This window comes from Octopus sinensis, linkage group LG19, assembly GCF_006345805.1.
Source record: "Octopus sinensis linkage group LG19, ASM634580v1, whole genome shotgun sequence".
NCBI lineage: Eukaryota > Metazoa > Mollusca > Cephalopoda > Octopoda > Octopodidae > Octopus > Octopus sinensis.
In genome coordinates this window covers 40,464,803-40,481,584 of record NC_043015.1, presented here as the reverse complement: position 1 = coordinate 40,481,584, position 16,782 = coordinate 40,464,803, and the positions used below count along the sequence as shown (strand labels likewise).

The 16,782-nt window shown below is 40.3% G+C and overlaps 1 protein-coding gene across 8 annotated transcripts in view; it reads left to right on the top strand.

Moving 5' to 3' along the window:
* The window catches only part of LOC115222094 (fibronectin type-III domain-containing protein 3A), a 349,812-nt gene that overhangs the window by 281,177 nt on the left and 51,853 nt on the right, over positions 1-16,782 (top strand). For all 8 annotated transcript variants that reach the window (XM_036511332.1, XM_036511331.1, XM_029792195.2 and 5 more), the window contains 2 exons: positions 4,827-5,034; positions 8,956-9,093. In XM_036511332.1, coding sequence (XP_036367225.1) covers positions 4,827-5,034; positions 8,956-9,093 — 346 coding nt within the window. The remainder of the gene's footprint in view (positions 1-4,826; positions 5,035-8,955; positions 9,094-16,782) is intronic.

Genomic DNA, 16,782 nt, shown 5'->3' with positions numbered 1-16,782 from the left:
TCACAGACCATTACCATCAACCACCACCACCACCAGCATCATCATCATCATCTTCATCACAACATCAATCCTACCAAACACATCCTTTCCTCTGCTTTTCTTTCTTTTTCTGGTTTATATTTTTGTGTTCAATGTTGACTTAAACGGTGGGGGTGGGGTGGCATTAGGACTTGGGGGTGTATAAAGGGGGAAGAAAGACTGGGTGTAAGGATCTGGTGGGGTGGGAGGTGGCATGTGTGTGTGTTTGTATGTACTTGTATCTTTTACTTGTTTCAGTCGTTTGACTTTTGGCCAAGCTGGGGCACCACCTTACAAGGTCTATCTATCACAGTGTTTCTCAATCGTATTTTATCTATGGGCCCCTTTGATCCCTATTTTTATTCAGATGAACCCTTATACCAATTTAATGTTTAAAAAACCCTATTTTTATAATTAAATATTGTTAGAAATTTGTGAAAATATTTTGTGTATTGAAGATGTATAAGTGATTTGATGCACATAAAAATTTTAACAACAAAGCCTTATATGGACCCTTAAGGACCCAGCAATTTTTAAGAGGAGTAGTTGATAGCATTGAATCCAGTATTTAGCTGGTACTTTGTGATAATAATAATGGTAGTCCTTTCTACTATAGGCACAAGGCTTGGGTTTTGTGGGGAGGGGGACAGTCGATCACATAACCCCAGTACTCAACTGGTACTTGATTTGTCGACCTTGGCGGAATAATAGTAATAATAATAGTAATAGTAATAATCAAAACCACTACAAGTTGTGGTGACGCGACCCAGTAGCAAAAGTGCTAAATTGGAAACTGTGTGAAAAGTTGAGGCTAGAGAGAGGTAAGATGTGGTATGAGCACAAACTGCAGAGACTAGCAAAATCCCATCCAAACAGATCAGGTGCTAGAGCATAACAGACTGGACAAGGTGCACCACACGTGTCATATAGTTGATGTTGCATGTCCCTTTGACCCCTGAATAGCCAAGAAGGAAGGCGAAAAGATAGTTAGATACAACCCACTTAAGTACAAAATAGTTTGGCTATGGAAAATGAAGAAGGTGAAGATAGTGTCAATTATTGTTGGGTCTTTGGGAACAGTATCAGAAGACATCAAGGGGAATATAAAGGAAATTGGAATAGAGTGCCCATTAGAACTGTTACAAAAGGTTTGTCTCCTTGGCACGGCCAGAATAAACAGGAAAGTATTAGATAGCTGAAAAGGATGGATAGCATGATACCGTAGGCTGCAGGTAGTAAACTCCAGGAGCTCCAACAAAACCTATGATAAAGAAAAAGAATAATAATAATAATGGTGATAACTATCCCCAAAGATTTGAACAGATGGATAGAGGAAATAGGCATAAAACCCAGTTTAGTACAGCTCCAGGAAACAGTGTTATTAGGGACAGCTGGGATATTTCGGTGGGGTCTTGTCATCTAAGGTTACTTGTAACCTGATGTTAAGATTCTTTACTTTTCCAACGGTCTAATCTGTTGTGTGTATATGATAATGGTTATAATTCGTACAGGAATGTGTATACTTGGTTGAATCGAGCCTACCCCGCAAAGTGTCACTGCTATTGATTTCAGCATATGAAATTATAATGGGAATTGAAATATCAAAAGTTAATACTAAAATTATATATATGTAATATATTACATTGTAACTTTATACTGAGTATAAGTCTGTATGTGTGTCTGTATGTTCATATATGTATGTGTGTGTGTGTGTATATATATATATACGTACATATGTGTGTTTGTGTATGTCTGTATGTACGCACATATTTATAAATACACACACACACTTATACACCAATAAACTGAAGACTAGGTTAAGATGAAGCACTCAGGGAACAGTTAATCCACAGATTAGTAAATTAAACCTCAGATTGGCTCTAGGAGAAATTCACACAACCATCCGCATATATATACATATATACATATACACCTATACACACAGTTTGTTTTGCGAAACTTGACACTAGATTTTAAAAAAATATTTCTGTTAGTTGTAGAATAACAGTAACACAAGTGTGTGTGTGTGTGTGTGTATTAAGTTGTTTTTATGCCTATTCTGCACACACACACACACATACATGTGTGAAAGCACGTGGCCTAGTGGTTAGGTTGTTGCACTCGCGATTGACAAACCATGGGTTCGATTCCCAGGCTGGATGATGCATTGTGTTCTTGGGCAAAACACTTCATTTTGTGTTGCTCCAGTTCCCCTTTTGACCTGGTCACCTAGCCAGTGGAGTGGCGTCATTCGAAGGCTAAGGCAATGCAAAAGCGCACTGTGGCCAGTGATGTGTAACGTCTGATAGTCTGCTCAGTCACATGATAGCTTGATATACACATGCATATATATGTTGTTGTTGTTGTTAAGCAACAAGACGGGTAAGGGTGGTTAGTTGATGGTCAAGGCTTTGGGGCGGGAGACCCCAGACCTTGAAAAAAAAAAACTTTGGTCATCTTGTAGTCAAGGGCTCTTCCTTGACACCCGACACCACTGGGAGATGGCCCTCGAAGTCACTGGAAATGAAGATCTCCAGGTCCAAATTCTTGGACAGCATATATATATATGTAGACCTACACACGCACGTGCACACTCATCCATGAAGGTGTGCTTATTTCTCAGAACTAAAAGCTACAAACTCCGTTAAAGAGCTCAATGCTGGTAAATAATACATTAGAGTTAATCTATGGAGGAATGTGTTAGCTTACTGACCTAGGATCTGAAATTTCATCTTGTGTGGTATGAAAACATATGCCTCGTGCTTGTGTTATTTCTGCCTGTCACTTTGTGACAAGGCAGAAATAACCTAGAAAATACTGCTTACCGATTCCATTTCTTCTGGTTGAACTGAAAGTGATCAGACTTTGAATCTCTGTAACATTTTTCTAAATTTCTCTGAGAATAAATTATATCAAGCCGAGCAAAATGGCAGTTGTGGCAGATAACCGGTGTCACACAAACTGACACACAAGTGCACCCTGGTGTCACACAAATTGACACGTAAGTGCACCCCGGTGTCACACAAATGGCTCCCGTGCTGGTGGCATGTAAAAGCACCCTTTACACTCTCAGAGTGGTTGGCGTTAGAAAGGGCATCCCGCCGTAGAAAAACCATGCCAAATCAGACCGGAGCCTGGCACGGCCTTCCAGTGTGCCAGCCCAATTAAACTGTTCAACTCATGGACAATGGATGTCAAATGATGATGATGATGGTGCATATAGTCAAAATCAAATAAACGAGCATTAAAATTAATTATAGCAAAAAAACAAGAGGACATACACAAGGAATGTATTAGCTGAGAGAATGTTTTGAGTATAGCTCTTCATCAGAAAGGAGAAAGGGATGTGTGTGTGTGTGTGTGTGTGATAATGGTTTCAGGTTTTGGCATAATGCCTGCAATTTCAGTGGGGGAGGGGGCAGGTCAATTACATCAACTCCAGTATTTATCTGGTACTTTGTTTTATCACCCTGAAAGGATGAAAGGCAAAGTCGACTTTGGCGGAATTTGAACTCACAACACAAAGACAGACAGAAATGTCGTTAAGCATTTTACCCGGTGTGCTAACGATTCTGCCAGCATCTGTATAATAATAATAATGAACAGTTATTAAAGACTTGATGTGTGTGTGTGTGTGTGTGAATGTAAGCATATGAACAGACACACAAACAAATAGAGCCTCCTACACATCTGTACTCACTCACATACTAGTTGCAGACAAGCATATACACACACACACACCTCAATACAAAGAACTTCCTACACATCTGTACGCAGTTACATACACAGCTCCACACATATTCATATCCACATACAAACACACACACCACTGATCTTCCTACGCATCTATACTCACTTGCACATACAGAAACACACCAGTTGTACATATACACACACACACACGCTTACTAAAACATAACTGTACAATACGGCTCTCTGTTGAGTAAGGATAGGATGCTGGATAATTAGCATCAACGTTAACGATTATCTGTTGTACAGGAATTAACATGGGAAAGACCTTACTTAACTCTTCCTTTGAAGGAATCTCACCTACCTGCCCTCCACTCTCACAAATATAGACTCTCCCATTCATCACAAGTGATGCGGATGATTAGTTCAGACTCTTCATTAAAGATCGTTGTAGGGGGTGGAATAATCATGTCCACCTCCACCTCATCGTGTTTGTAATATCAGCCAGGGTGGTCACTATATCAGGAGACAGTATGGCAGAATCATTAGCATGCCAGACAAAATGCTTATCAGCGTTTCTTTCAAAATTTATGTTGTGAGTTCAAATGCTGCCGGGGTCGGCTTTGCCTTTTGTCCTTTCGGGGTCAATAAAACGAGACCCAGTTGAGCACTGGGGTCAATATAATCACCCCCCCATAAAAAAACTTGCTGGCCTTGTGCCAAAAATTTGAGACCATTATTATAATTATGGAATTAACATGGGAAAGAACTTGCTTAACTCTTCTTTTGAAGGAACATCACCTACCCCTCACCCCCTCAAATGTGGACTCCCCCATTCATCACCAGTGAAGCAGATCATTGGATCAGACATGTCCATTAAAAATTGTTGTAGGAGGTTGAGTAATCATGACAAACTCTGCCTCTTCATGAGACTCCTCAGCCAGGGTGGTCACCATGTCTTGAGATAATACAAAGACGAAAGCAGTTTTGCATGTATTTTGTTGCTCTTATTATTGTTGTTGTTGTTGTTGTTATTTGACTCATTGATTCTTTTTGTTGTTTGACTCGTTGACTCTTATTGCTGTTTGACTCATGGACTCTTCTTGTTGTCGTTGCAGGGTGGACCAAACAATGCTGCACAGTATTACAGCCCCTTCAACTCACATTACCAAACACAGCCCCACCCACAGTACAACCCCCCTCATCACCATGGTCACCATGCAGGACCAGCACACTTGCACCCAGGTGTCCCCAGCAGCCCTCACATGCATGGGCCACCCCCATCGCATTCCTGCAACAATCTCACACCATCTGTACTTCCAACAGGTCAGTGGGGCTACTTTTTTTCTTTTTCTTTCTTTTTACTTTTTTTCTTTTTTTTTTTTCAGTATCCTTTACTGTCCAGTGTTAACAACATCACCATTGTGAGATTGAAGGAATAATAATAATAAAAATAAAAATGATGATAAATAGGTGCCAGAATGGTTGTGTTGTAAGTGGCTTGCTTACCAACCACATGGCTCCGGGTTCAGTCCCACTGCATGGCACATTGGGCAAGTGTCTTCTACTAAAGCCTTGTGAGTGGATTTGGTAGACGGAAACTGAAAGAAGCCCGTCATATATATTTGTGTGTCTGTCCCCTGTCACCATCGCTTGACAACCAATGTTGGTGTGTTTACATCCCCATGATTTAGTGGTTTGGCAAAAGAGGCTGATAGAATAAATACTAGACTTACAAAGAATAAGTCCCGGGGTCGAGTTGCTCAACTAAAGGCAGTGCTCCAGCATGGCCACAGTCAGATGACTGAAACAAATAAAAGAAAGAAAATTTCTACAATAGGCACAAGGCCTGAAATTTCAGGAGAGGGGACTAGTCACTTACATTGACCCATCCCCCAGTGTTTCACTGGTACTTAAATTATCAACTTTGAAAGGAATGAAAGGCAAAGTCAACCCTGGCAGAATTTGAACCCAGAGTGTAAAGACAGAATAATGATGATGATGATGATGATGATTATAAATTTTGGCACAAGATCGGCACTTTCATGGGATGGGGAGGGGTGAAAGGCAAAGTCGACCTCGGCAGAATTTGAACTCAGAATGTAGCAGTGGGTGAAACATTGCTAAGTATTTAGTCCAGCGTGCTAACGATTCTGCCAACTCACCACCCTAATGATGATGATGATGATTCTTCTTCTTCTTCTTCTTCTTCTTTCAACTATAAGCTCAAAGGCTGAAATTTGGGGATGGGATCGAGTCAGTTACACTGACTCCAGTCTGGTACTTCATTTTATTGACCCCCAAAAGGATGAAAGGCAAAGCTGACCTTCACAGGATGTGAACTCAGAATGTAAAGAGCCGGAAGAAACTACACTAAGCACGTTTTTTTTTTGTTTGATGCTCTTCCAATTCTGTCAACTCATAGCCTTAGTAGTAGTAGTATAGTAGTAGTAGTAGTAGTAGTAGTAGTCGTGGTGGTGGTGGTGGTGGCGGCAGCGGTGGTGATGATGACTGGTTTCAAATTTTGGCACAGTACATGTGTAGTGTGTTGTCTCAGTTCTCTGTGGGGTGAGTGACCACACCAGTTGACCGTTAACTGACCACAGCAGAATTTAAAGGGACAAGTGGATGATTTTGAGTCACGGTTTAATCGTGTTGCTCCTGTTGAATCATTTGACCAAAACCTTGTCATTGCCACCATTATCACCACCACCACCACCATCTCTACCATCACTATCATCATCGTCATCTTCAATCCATCAAAGGAGCCTGTATACTAGAAATACCCACCTGAAATTGCATCTTGCTATGTTAAGGAAGAAAAGGTGTTTTAAATATTGTAGTCTTAGATACATTGTGCCTGAATAAAAGACGGATTGGTCAGAGGTGGGTCACTTTTGAAAGGAATTGGCCTGGGGCTAACCAACAACATGTTGTATTTACTTTCACCATCACCATCACCATCATCATCACCATCACCGCCATCATTCTCATTATCACCATTACCACCACCACCATCAGCTTCATTATCACCACCATTAACACCACATCATCATCATTTTCATTGTCACCATCACCAGCAGTATCAACAACATCATCATCATCACCACCACCACCACCACCATCATCATCACCACCACCATCATCACCACCACTATCATCATCACCACCACCATCATCATCACCACCACCACCATCACCACCACCACCATCATCATCACCACCATCATCATCACCACCACCATCATCACCACCACCGTCATCATCATCATCACCACCACCACCATCATCACCACCACCACCGTCATCATCATCATCACCACCACCATCATCATCATCATCACCACCACCATCATCATCATCATCACCACCATCATCATCATCACCACCACCACCATCATCATCATCATCCTCACCACCACCACCATCATCGATGTCAAACAACTTTCACTCTAATGATTATTTGCAGTGACACATGATACAGTGTGACTTTATCAAACAAAGATTTATATATATATATGTGTGTATATATATATATATATATATAGATATGCATATGCACTTGACTACATATGTGGGTGGTGTATACGTGTACACAGGCACACACACACACACACGTACATCCACCCAAGTCCATAATAACAACAGGAAACCCGTAAGACTCCGGCTGTTTCTTCCTTTGTTTCTCTTCGTTGCAACCTGAATCCTTCCTTTCCAATGCCAATGGCTGCCGGAAGCAGAACAGTCTGCCATTCTGTAGGAAATCTCGCTAAGTTTTAAACCTTCTTCTCTGTCGTGGAGAATAAATATATTATTTTATAGAATGAAAGGATGCTCTAAGACATCAATATTTCTCCCAGATTGCTTCAAAATCGATTAATATTAATATTATTATTATTATTATTATTATTACTGTTATATTGTTTGTTATGACTGTTATATTGTTTGTTGTTACTGCTTTATATTGTTTATTGTTATTGTGATGTATTGTTTATTATTACTATTATATTGTACTGATGTCATGTGATGTTTAGACTTTGAAACTAACTAGTATACGAAACTGTGAGTAATAATATCACAGTATTTTAGTACACTGAAAGGTTAGTGTTATAGTAGCATAGTACAATTAAGCTATTAGGATTAATACAATGGTTTAATAAAGAGTTTTTGTAATACTGAGGCGAGTCAAAAGTTTTTCAATATTTCCATATGTGCCAGATTGTGGCAGGTGTATCATGTGAGCAAAGCATTTCAAGCTGTGGAAGGTAACCTCTGAGGTTGTGTTGTGGTGAGGGTCATGGAGGGAATAGAAGAATGAACTATCCGAACACTAATAAAGTGTAGTGTATTCGGTTGAGGCGTTGGGTCGGTAGGAGTTGTTGAGAGGGCATTTTGGAGTCTTGCGAAGTAAGTCACGTGAACACATCCATTTTACCTCCACTTTGCTAAATTATGTATCCAACGTTTGGCAAGGATATAAAAGGTTGGTAGCATTGGGGGTGGTTGGCGCCCTGGCAGGTTGTGCATTGTTTCAATCTATGTGATTTAACCCTTTTGTTACTGTATTTCTGTTGAGATGCTCTCTGTTTCTTTCAATTAATTTTAAATATAACAAAGAATTTAGTAAAATAACTTAGTTATCATTCAGCTAGTGTTAGGAACGTAAATTGTGACTAAGGTTTAGTGGTATATTTTAATTCAAAACCTGTGAAAACAAGACATTTATACTACAGAGCCAGAGCCGGTTTTGGCCGGGTTGGTAACGAAAGGGTTAAAGGCCACACTGATGAGGGTGCAACATAGTCTAATTCAGAAATTCATGCTCTTTACAAGTTCAAACGGGGCTGTAATACTGCTGAAGCAACAAAAAATAATTGTTGTGTGGAATATGAAGGTGCAGTTGATGGCAGTATAGTGACTTCCCGCTTTTAATTCAGTGGAGCAACAAGGATGTGGTAGTTGGGGGGGGGGGGTAGAGCTGCACCAGAACTTTTACTGGTGTTTAAAAGGGGTGAGTAGTCTGGAGCAATGGGGTATGAAGTGACCAATCCAGGAATGAAATCCATGACCTTACAATTGTAAACCCAGCATTCTAACCTTTTAGGCTACTGGCCTTTTCCTCCCCCATTCTCATAGATTGTAGATGATTTTGTCTTTTGTTGTTCCTGGTTTTCGTGGTTCCACATCACAGCAACTAACAAACTACCAAACTGCAGAGCTTTCATTGTCCTTTGTTTTGTGTTTCAGGACCAAGTCCTCCTCTAAACTCTGAAGAAAGAATCCGGCAGAGATCTTGGTACAAGAAATGTCGAAAGACAGAGGAAGGGAACTATTACAGGCAGCCACCTCGTCGGAACAAGAACAACAAAACTAACAACAATTCAGGTAAACTGGCAATTCTACTATGACATTCTGCTTTCCACCAAACCGATTCCATGTTATTATATAAAACGCCTTATCTAACATTTGACATGTTGGATAATGGAGACTGGTCTAATATAAAAAATATATATAAAAAAACAGGGTCAATATTTCAAAAGAGAAGACAATTCTATTTTTAAAAGATTCTTGAAACTGACCCCCTATATCTGTCCCCAGTATTCTGCTAGTTTTATGTTCAAATGAGCTAGATCCAGCTTCTCGTACCTATCCTACAATGTCATTTCCAATATAAACAATCACAGCATCGAATTTGTGAAGCTGTGAGATAATGCATGATTAATTCCAAACAATGTGAATCAATAATCTTTATGTTCGACAGAATAATCTGAATGCTAAAGAGTCAGATTACCAATTCCTAATTCTGGCAGTTTCTGGGCAACTGGTAGACATTTGTGCAAGTGACCAGACAAACAAAAAGAAAATGGTTAAAAACAGTGGCACCGGATTTGTTGCTGGTTGAATAGATCCGATGATGGGGTGGGGTGGGGAGATAATACTCTCTCTTCTCTTTTACTTGTTTCAGTCATTTGACTGCGGCCATGCTGGAGCACCGCCTTTAGTCGAGCAAATCGACCCCAGGACTTATTCTTTGTAAGCCTGGTACTTATTCTAATGGTCTCATTTGCTGAACCGCTAAGTTACAGGGATGTAAACACACCAGCATCGGTTGTCAAGCGATGTTGGGAGGACAAACACAAACACACAAACATATATACGACGGGCTTCTTTCAGTTTCCGTCTACCAAATCCACTCTCAAGGCTTTGGTCGGCCCAGGGCTATAGTAGAAGACACTTGCCCAAGGTGCCACGCAGTGGGACTGAACCCGGAACCATGTGGTTGGTAAGCAAGCTACTTACCACATGCCTATAATGGTGAAAAAAATTATATTGAGGGGTGGGGTGAGAAATTAACAGTTTTCAGATTTGTTGTTGTTGTTCTTTAGCCCTAGGTCGTCCCTGGTCCAGTAGGAGTGGCTGTATTGCTAAGAAGTGATTCAATGACAAGATAATGGTAGAGCGCTAGAATCTGCTATTTTGTCCTGCAACTTTACACAGCTTGATTAAGAACCTCTGTCCATCTTCCTCTGTTTGACCAGCAGTTTTGATTAATTACCCACTAGTTACATAAACACACACACGTTAAAGGAATATGTCTGTGGAATCCTCAGCCAAGTGCAATTTAATTCAAGGGCTGGTAATTCAGATGAGATCAGACAACTGAATCCTCATTGTCAAACATCAGAGATCCATTACCTCCACCATCATCACCACAACCACCATGCCGAGACCCCCTTCGGTCATGAATGACCATGGAGTTGCACCTAGAAAGTTACTCTCCCAGGCACAAGTCCGGGCAAGGTTGTTTATGGAAGACCAGCAGGTGCTCATGCATACCATCCTCTCCTCTCCACGCCACCAAGGGAAAGGCAAGGGCCAATACAGCTTGGTGTATGATGTCACAACTCATTTGTACAGCTGAGTGAACTGGGGCAATGTGAAATAAAGTGTCTTGCTCAAGAACACAACACACAGCGTGGTCTGGGATTCGAACTCACAACGTCATGATTGTAGACGCTCTAACCACTGAGCCATGCACCTTCACCACCACCACCATACATATACATATACATACATACATATATATATATATATATATAAGCACCATCCAAACATGGTATGTAAAAAAACCCCAATACTCTAGGAGTGGTTGGCATTTGGAAAGGCATCCAGCTGTAGAAACATTGCCAGATCAGATTGGAGCCTGGTGCAGCTCCTGGCTTTCCAGACCTCAGTCGAACTGTCCAACCCATGGCAGCATGGAAAAACGGACATTAAACGATGATGATGATGGGCTTCCACACAGTTTCTGCCTTCTAAATTCACTCACAAGGCATTGGTCAGCCTGAGGCTATGGTTGAAAACCCTTGCTCGGGGTACTGTACAGTGGGACTGAACCTGAGACCATATGGTTGCTAAGCAAACTTCTTTGTGTGTGTGTGTGTGTGTGTGGTGTGAATAGTTAATGTCCCATTAAAACCCCGTATTATAATAAATGCAGCAACAACAGAACAACATAGAAGAGAGAGCAACAGCACTCAGACATGTTGTGAATGGATATTTACATACACGCATAGATTTATGCATGCATGCATGTGTGTGTGTAGATATAAATATACAGATGTAGATAGAGACGTAGCTGCAACCAGAGATGCAATAATCAAGATTGTTTATGCTTAAAAGCGAGAGTTTGCAGCCGGCTTCAGCAGAAAAGGTGTTTGCATTTTTAAACTGTGCATACTTGCAAGTCTCCAGCACTATGGCACACTGCACCGGGATATATATCGGTGTTGCTGGGTGTACGTTAAGAGAGTTCGGGTGTGTTTGGGGGGGGGGGGAGGTTGGTGGGTGTGTTTGTTTGGGTGTGTGGGTGGGGTCTGTGTTGAGAATGGTGGATATGCATATATGCCAAATATTTTGATTAGTCTCTTAGTGTGTGTGTGTGTGTGTGTGTATATATACATATATATATATATATATATATATATATATATATATATATATTATATATATATATAAGTTTAGTAAAATTTAGATCAGATGAATATGGTACTTAAGTCAAAGGCACCAGAATTTTGTATGGTATAATCCATATAAATCAAATAGGGTGATTATAATCAAAATAAGCAACAAGTATATCCAAGGTAGAGTGGTGCAATTGTTTCATGCTACATACATATATATATATATGCATGTATATATGTGTGTATGTATGCATGCATGTATGTATGTGTGTATGCATGTATATGTGTGTGTGAGCATGTATGCATATTTATAACCATAGACTGTGTGTGCATGTGTGTACTTATAGCATCTTTTCCTTGTTTCAGGCATTAGCCTTTGGCCATGCTGGGGCACCGCTTTGAAGAATTTTTAGGCAAATGAATCGATCCCATTATTTATTCTTCTTCAAAGCTTGGTGCTTATTCTGTTGGTTTCTTTTGCTGAACTGCTAAGTTACAGGGACGTAAACACACCAACACTGGTTGTCAAGCGGCAATGTGGAGGCAAACACAGACACAAAGACTCATGCTGTACCTATTTCCAAAGCCATGCGTTTGTGTGTTGTTGTTACTCAGCGTTTCTTAGTTCTGATCCTCAGGCAACAAGATGCGATGATATTAACCTTTCGGGGGTCGATAGATTAAGTACCAGTTGCGTACTGGCATTGATCTAATCAACTGCCCCCTCCCCCTCAAAAAATTGGGGGCCTTGTGCCTAGAGTAGAAAAGGATGTTTTGAAGTTGTTTTTTAAATGCTTTGGGCTGTATTTACATCTACCATATTGCAAACAACTTGATAGAAATTGTTTCTGTGTATTTATGTGTGTCCATGTGTGTGTGTGTAATCATGTGTGTAAGTGTGCAAGACCATGGGTTTGTGTGTATGCATATATGCTGCACCATGAACATGTTATTTCTGCACACCATGTGGTTGTGTGGTAAGAAGCTTGCTTCCCAACCACATGGTTCTGGGTTCAGTGACACCTTAGCCAAATGTCTTCTGTCCGACCCAGAGCCTTGTGAGTGGATTTGGCAGATGGAAACTGAAAGAAGCCTGTCGTATGTATATATATATATTATATATATATATATATATATATATATATATCTTTGTGTGTGTGTGTGTGTCTTTACGTCTGTATTTGTCCCTCGATAACTGGTGTTGGTGTCTTTATGTCCTTGTAACTTAGCAGTCCGGCAAAAAGAGACCGATAGAATAAGTACCAGGCTTTAAAAATAAAATCTGTAGGGTCAAATTGTTTGACTATCCCCCCCCCCCCCAGCATGACCCCAGTCAAATGACTGAAGCAAGGAATAGATAAAGGAGAGTTATAAACCTGAGACCAGTTTGTCCCAATTTAAAGCTAAAAATAGCAGCAATGATATTCAGAGGCACCAGATGTCACTCCAAGACTATGTTTTCACACCCCCAAAAAAAAAAAAAAAGACACCCACCCATATACATCAAGAAGCACAAAACAATAAATATTTCTACTGAAATACTCTGAGAATAGAATCAAAATGGTGAACAATACCCAGTTATTTATGTCTTCAGATTTTCAGTTTTTACACCAAAAATGAAGCCACTTCAGCGCTAATTCTTTACATAGCTTCCCATTGTAAAAAAAAAAAAAGAAGAAAAAAAACTCTTTTACAGCCAAAGAATTTCATCACACTCTTTCATTTGCCATTCACTAGTTTCCACTGCTTTGGGTATTTATAGGTTCACCACAGGCGCTGTCATAAGAATTCTTTGCCAAAATTTTTAATGGAATATTTTAGCTTTTTTTGAGATTTTTTTCTTTTTTTACACGTGGGGTGTATTAACAAGTGTTTTTTATTATTATTATTATTATTATTATTATTATTATTATTATTATTATTATTATTCATTGCTTGAGGAACAGTTTGAGAAAAGTTGGTAAGGCTGGAAACCACATCAGGTTCCATTGTCTGTTTTTTTTTTTTTTGGCATAGTTTCTACAGCTGGATGCCTTTCCTAATGCCAACCACTTGACAGAGTCTAGCTGGGTGCTTTTTATGTAGCACCAGCACCAACAGGGTCACCAAGTACATTGCCAGGCAAAACCCACCTTGCAACTGGGAGGCAGGTGAGGCTTTGTGTCCGGTTGACGAGAGATGAAATGTATAGAGAGACATGGATAGGTGTCTTGCTGTAAGAGTAGATCGTGGGTAAATACCTGGGTTGGAAAATAAAGGGGACGATAGTGAGGGGGAGATGGATGGTGGCAACGAAGTGTCAGTGCATGCCCTGGGGAGAGGGGGCATTGGGAACAGTGAGAATAGGAGAGGTGATGCAGAGGCTTGGGTGAGTGGACAGGATGAGGTGACTAACAAATGAGAAATATAGACGAGATTGGGGTGAGATGAGGTGGGTAGTTGCAGTAGATATGTGAGGGCATTGAGGATAATATATATACGTATCTCCTGCTACGTATTTACATAAAGATATATATATGTATGCATACATACGTATGCATGCACACATACACACGCATGTGTGTAGATTATTTTTATAATGGTGGTGGTGGTGGTGGTGATGGGGCTAATCCTTGTTTGAGAACAGTTGTAAAAACACCCCTCCCCTCCATCGAACGTCTTACACCCACTTTCCCCAATCATATTTCATAACTCTGTCTCACCCAATCCCATCTATTCCAACTGTTGACAATTCTATTTTACACACACAATACATATATACATAAAAACATGCATACATACATACACACACACACACACATATATATATATATATAAGTTAATCCAAACATGAAAACACAAAGAGAAAACACAACAACTCGAGGACATGGAACAAGTATGGTGTTATTGGACGCTCAGGAAAGGAAAGAAGGAAGGAGGATTTAACGTGTGTATATATATATATATATATATATAATATATATATATATACACACATATACACACACACACACACATATATGTGTAGATATATATATATATACACACATACACTCACATATATATATATTATATATATACATGCATATATATATATATATACACAAACACATATATATATATATATATATATATAATATATATATATATATATATATATATATATATATATGTATGTTGTCCGTTATTTCTAACTATTGGCTCCATCCTTCTGCATTAAATAGTGTCTTGTGATCGAGCTTCTCTGTTTAGGCTGCGAATGGATGACTCACTACCACTGCACACACACACACACACACATGTCCCCGGCTGCACCATCCTGCTGATGCTGTTGTTGTTGTTGCTGCTGCTGCTGCTGCTGTGCTCTTGACTTGCATAACAACCAGCCTCGCTCCGTCCATTAACACAGTTCATCTTTCATCACCATCACCATCATCGTCGTCGTCTTCCTCATAATCACTAGACTTCTGTTTTTGTTTCTGCAACTCCTGCTGCTATTGCTGCTGCTGTTGTTGTTGTTGATGTTCCAGTTTCTCAGTTCTTCACAACAAGAACCCATCACCACCACCACCACCGCTACTACTACTACCACTACTACTAATCACCAGCAGAGCTGCAAGCAGCTGATGTGCAGCCTCAGCAAAAAGTTGCTCTCGTAGTGCACATGTGCATGAGTTGATACTGAGACGGGAACCTTTGAAATGTTTGTGTTTTCAACTGTTGTTGTTCATTCACTGACTGACATGTGAACATATATACATACATGCACGCATACATATATATATCATCATCATCATCGTTTAACGTCCGCTTTCCATGCTGGCATGGGTTGGACGGTTCGACCGGGGTCTGGGAAGTCAGAAGGCTGCACCAGGCTCCAATCTTGATCTGGCAGTGTTTCTACAGCTGGATGCCCTTCCTAACGCCAACCACTCCATGAGTGTAGTGGGTGCTTTTTATGTGCCACCAGCACAAGTGATAGGGGAGGCTGGCAACGACCACAATTGGTTGGTGCTTTTTATGTGCCATATATATATAAATATATATATATGTGTGTGTATATATATGAGGGTGAGTCTCAAAATAATGGCATTTTGTTTCAGAGTCAAAAAGTAATGCCATTTTGTTTAGGACAGGTATAATTACTAACACAGGAACATGTATCATACACCAAAATGAAGCTGGTCCTCTGTGGATCCCATCCCAACTTCTCAACATAGTCAGTTTCTCTCAATAGCAATGTTCCACCATTGAATGAGAGCATGTATCCCTGCCCCGTAAAATTCTGTTGACTGTTCTTTGAGCCACTTCTTCACTACAGTTTTCACTTCCTCGTCACTGGAATAATGTTTGCCTCTCAAACCCTCTTTCGTGGGGCCGAAGGGATGATAGTCTGAAGGAGCTAAATTATTCCAGTGATGAGGAAGTGAAAACTGTAGTGAAGATGTGGCTCAAAGAACAGTCAACAGAATTCTACGGGGCAGGGATACATGCTCTCATTCAAAGGTGGAACATTGCTATTGAGAGAAACGGTGACTAAGTTGAGAATAGGGATGTGATCCACAGAGGACCAGCTTCGTTGTGATGTATGATACATGTTCCTGTGTTGGTAATTGTACCTGTCCTAAACAAAATGGCATTATTTTTTGACTCACCCTCGTATCATACAATACACATGTAAATATACTAAGTCATACATACAAGTACTTGTTGGTACCTCTGTGTGTGTGTGGTGTGTGTATATATATATCTGCTTTACCCCTCCCCCCTGCCTTATACATATATACACTCACCCACCCATTCTGCTGGTCTGTGCAACAGCTGTTGTCCTTATTTCACTTGCGCTTCTCACTGCCCCACCCCACTGTCTTCTCTACCCCTGCTCCCACCCTTATATGTCTTCTGTGCTCCACAGTTTCCCCTCCCCTCCAATATTAAAGTTCACCACTTGATTTCCTTGCTGTACCCTGTGACTTAACCTTTAATATTATTACTGTACCCTGCACCACCACCCTGATTTATCACCTCTATGCTCTGACGTATTGCAGCTGTACCCTGATAACCATCTCCATCCACCCTGCATCATTTGATAACTGTGGTTTTCAGAAACACCACACTAACTTCAAAGAGT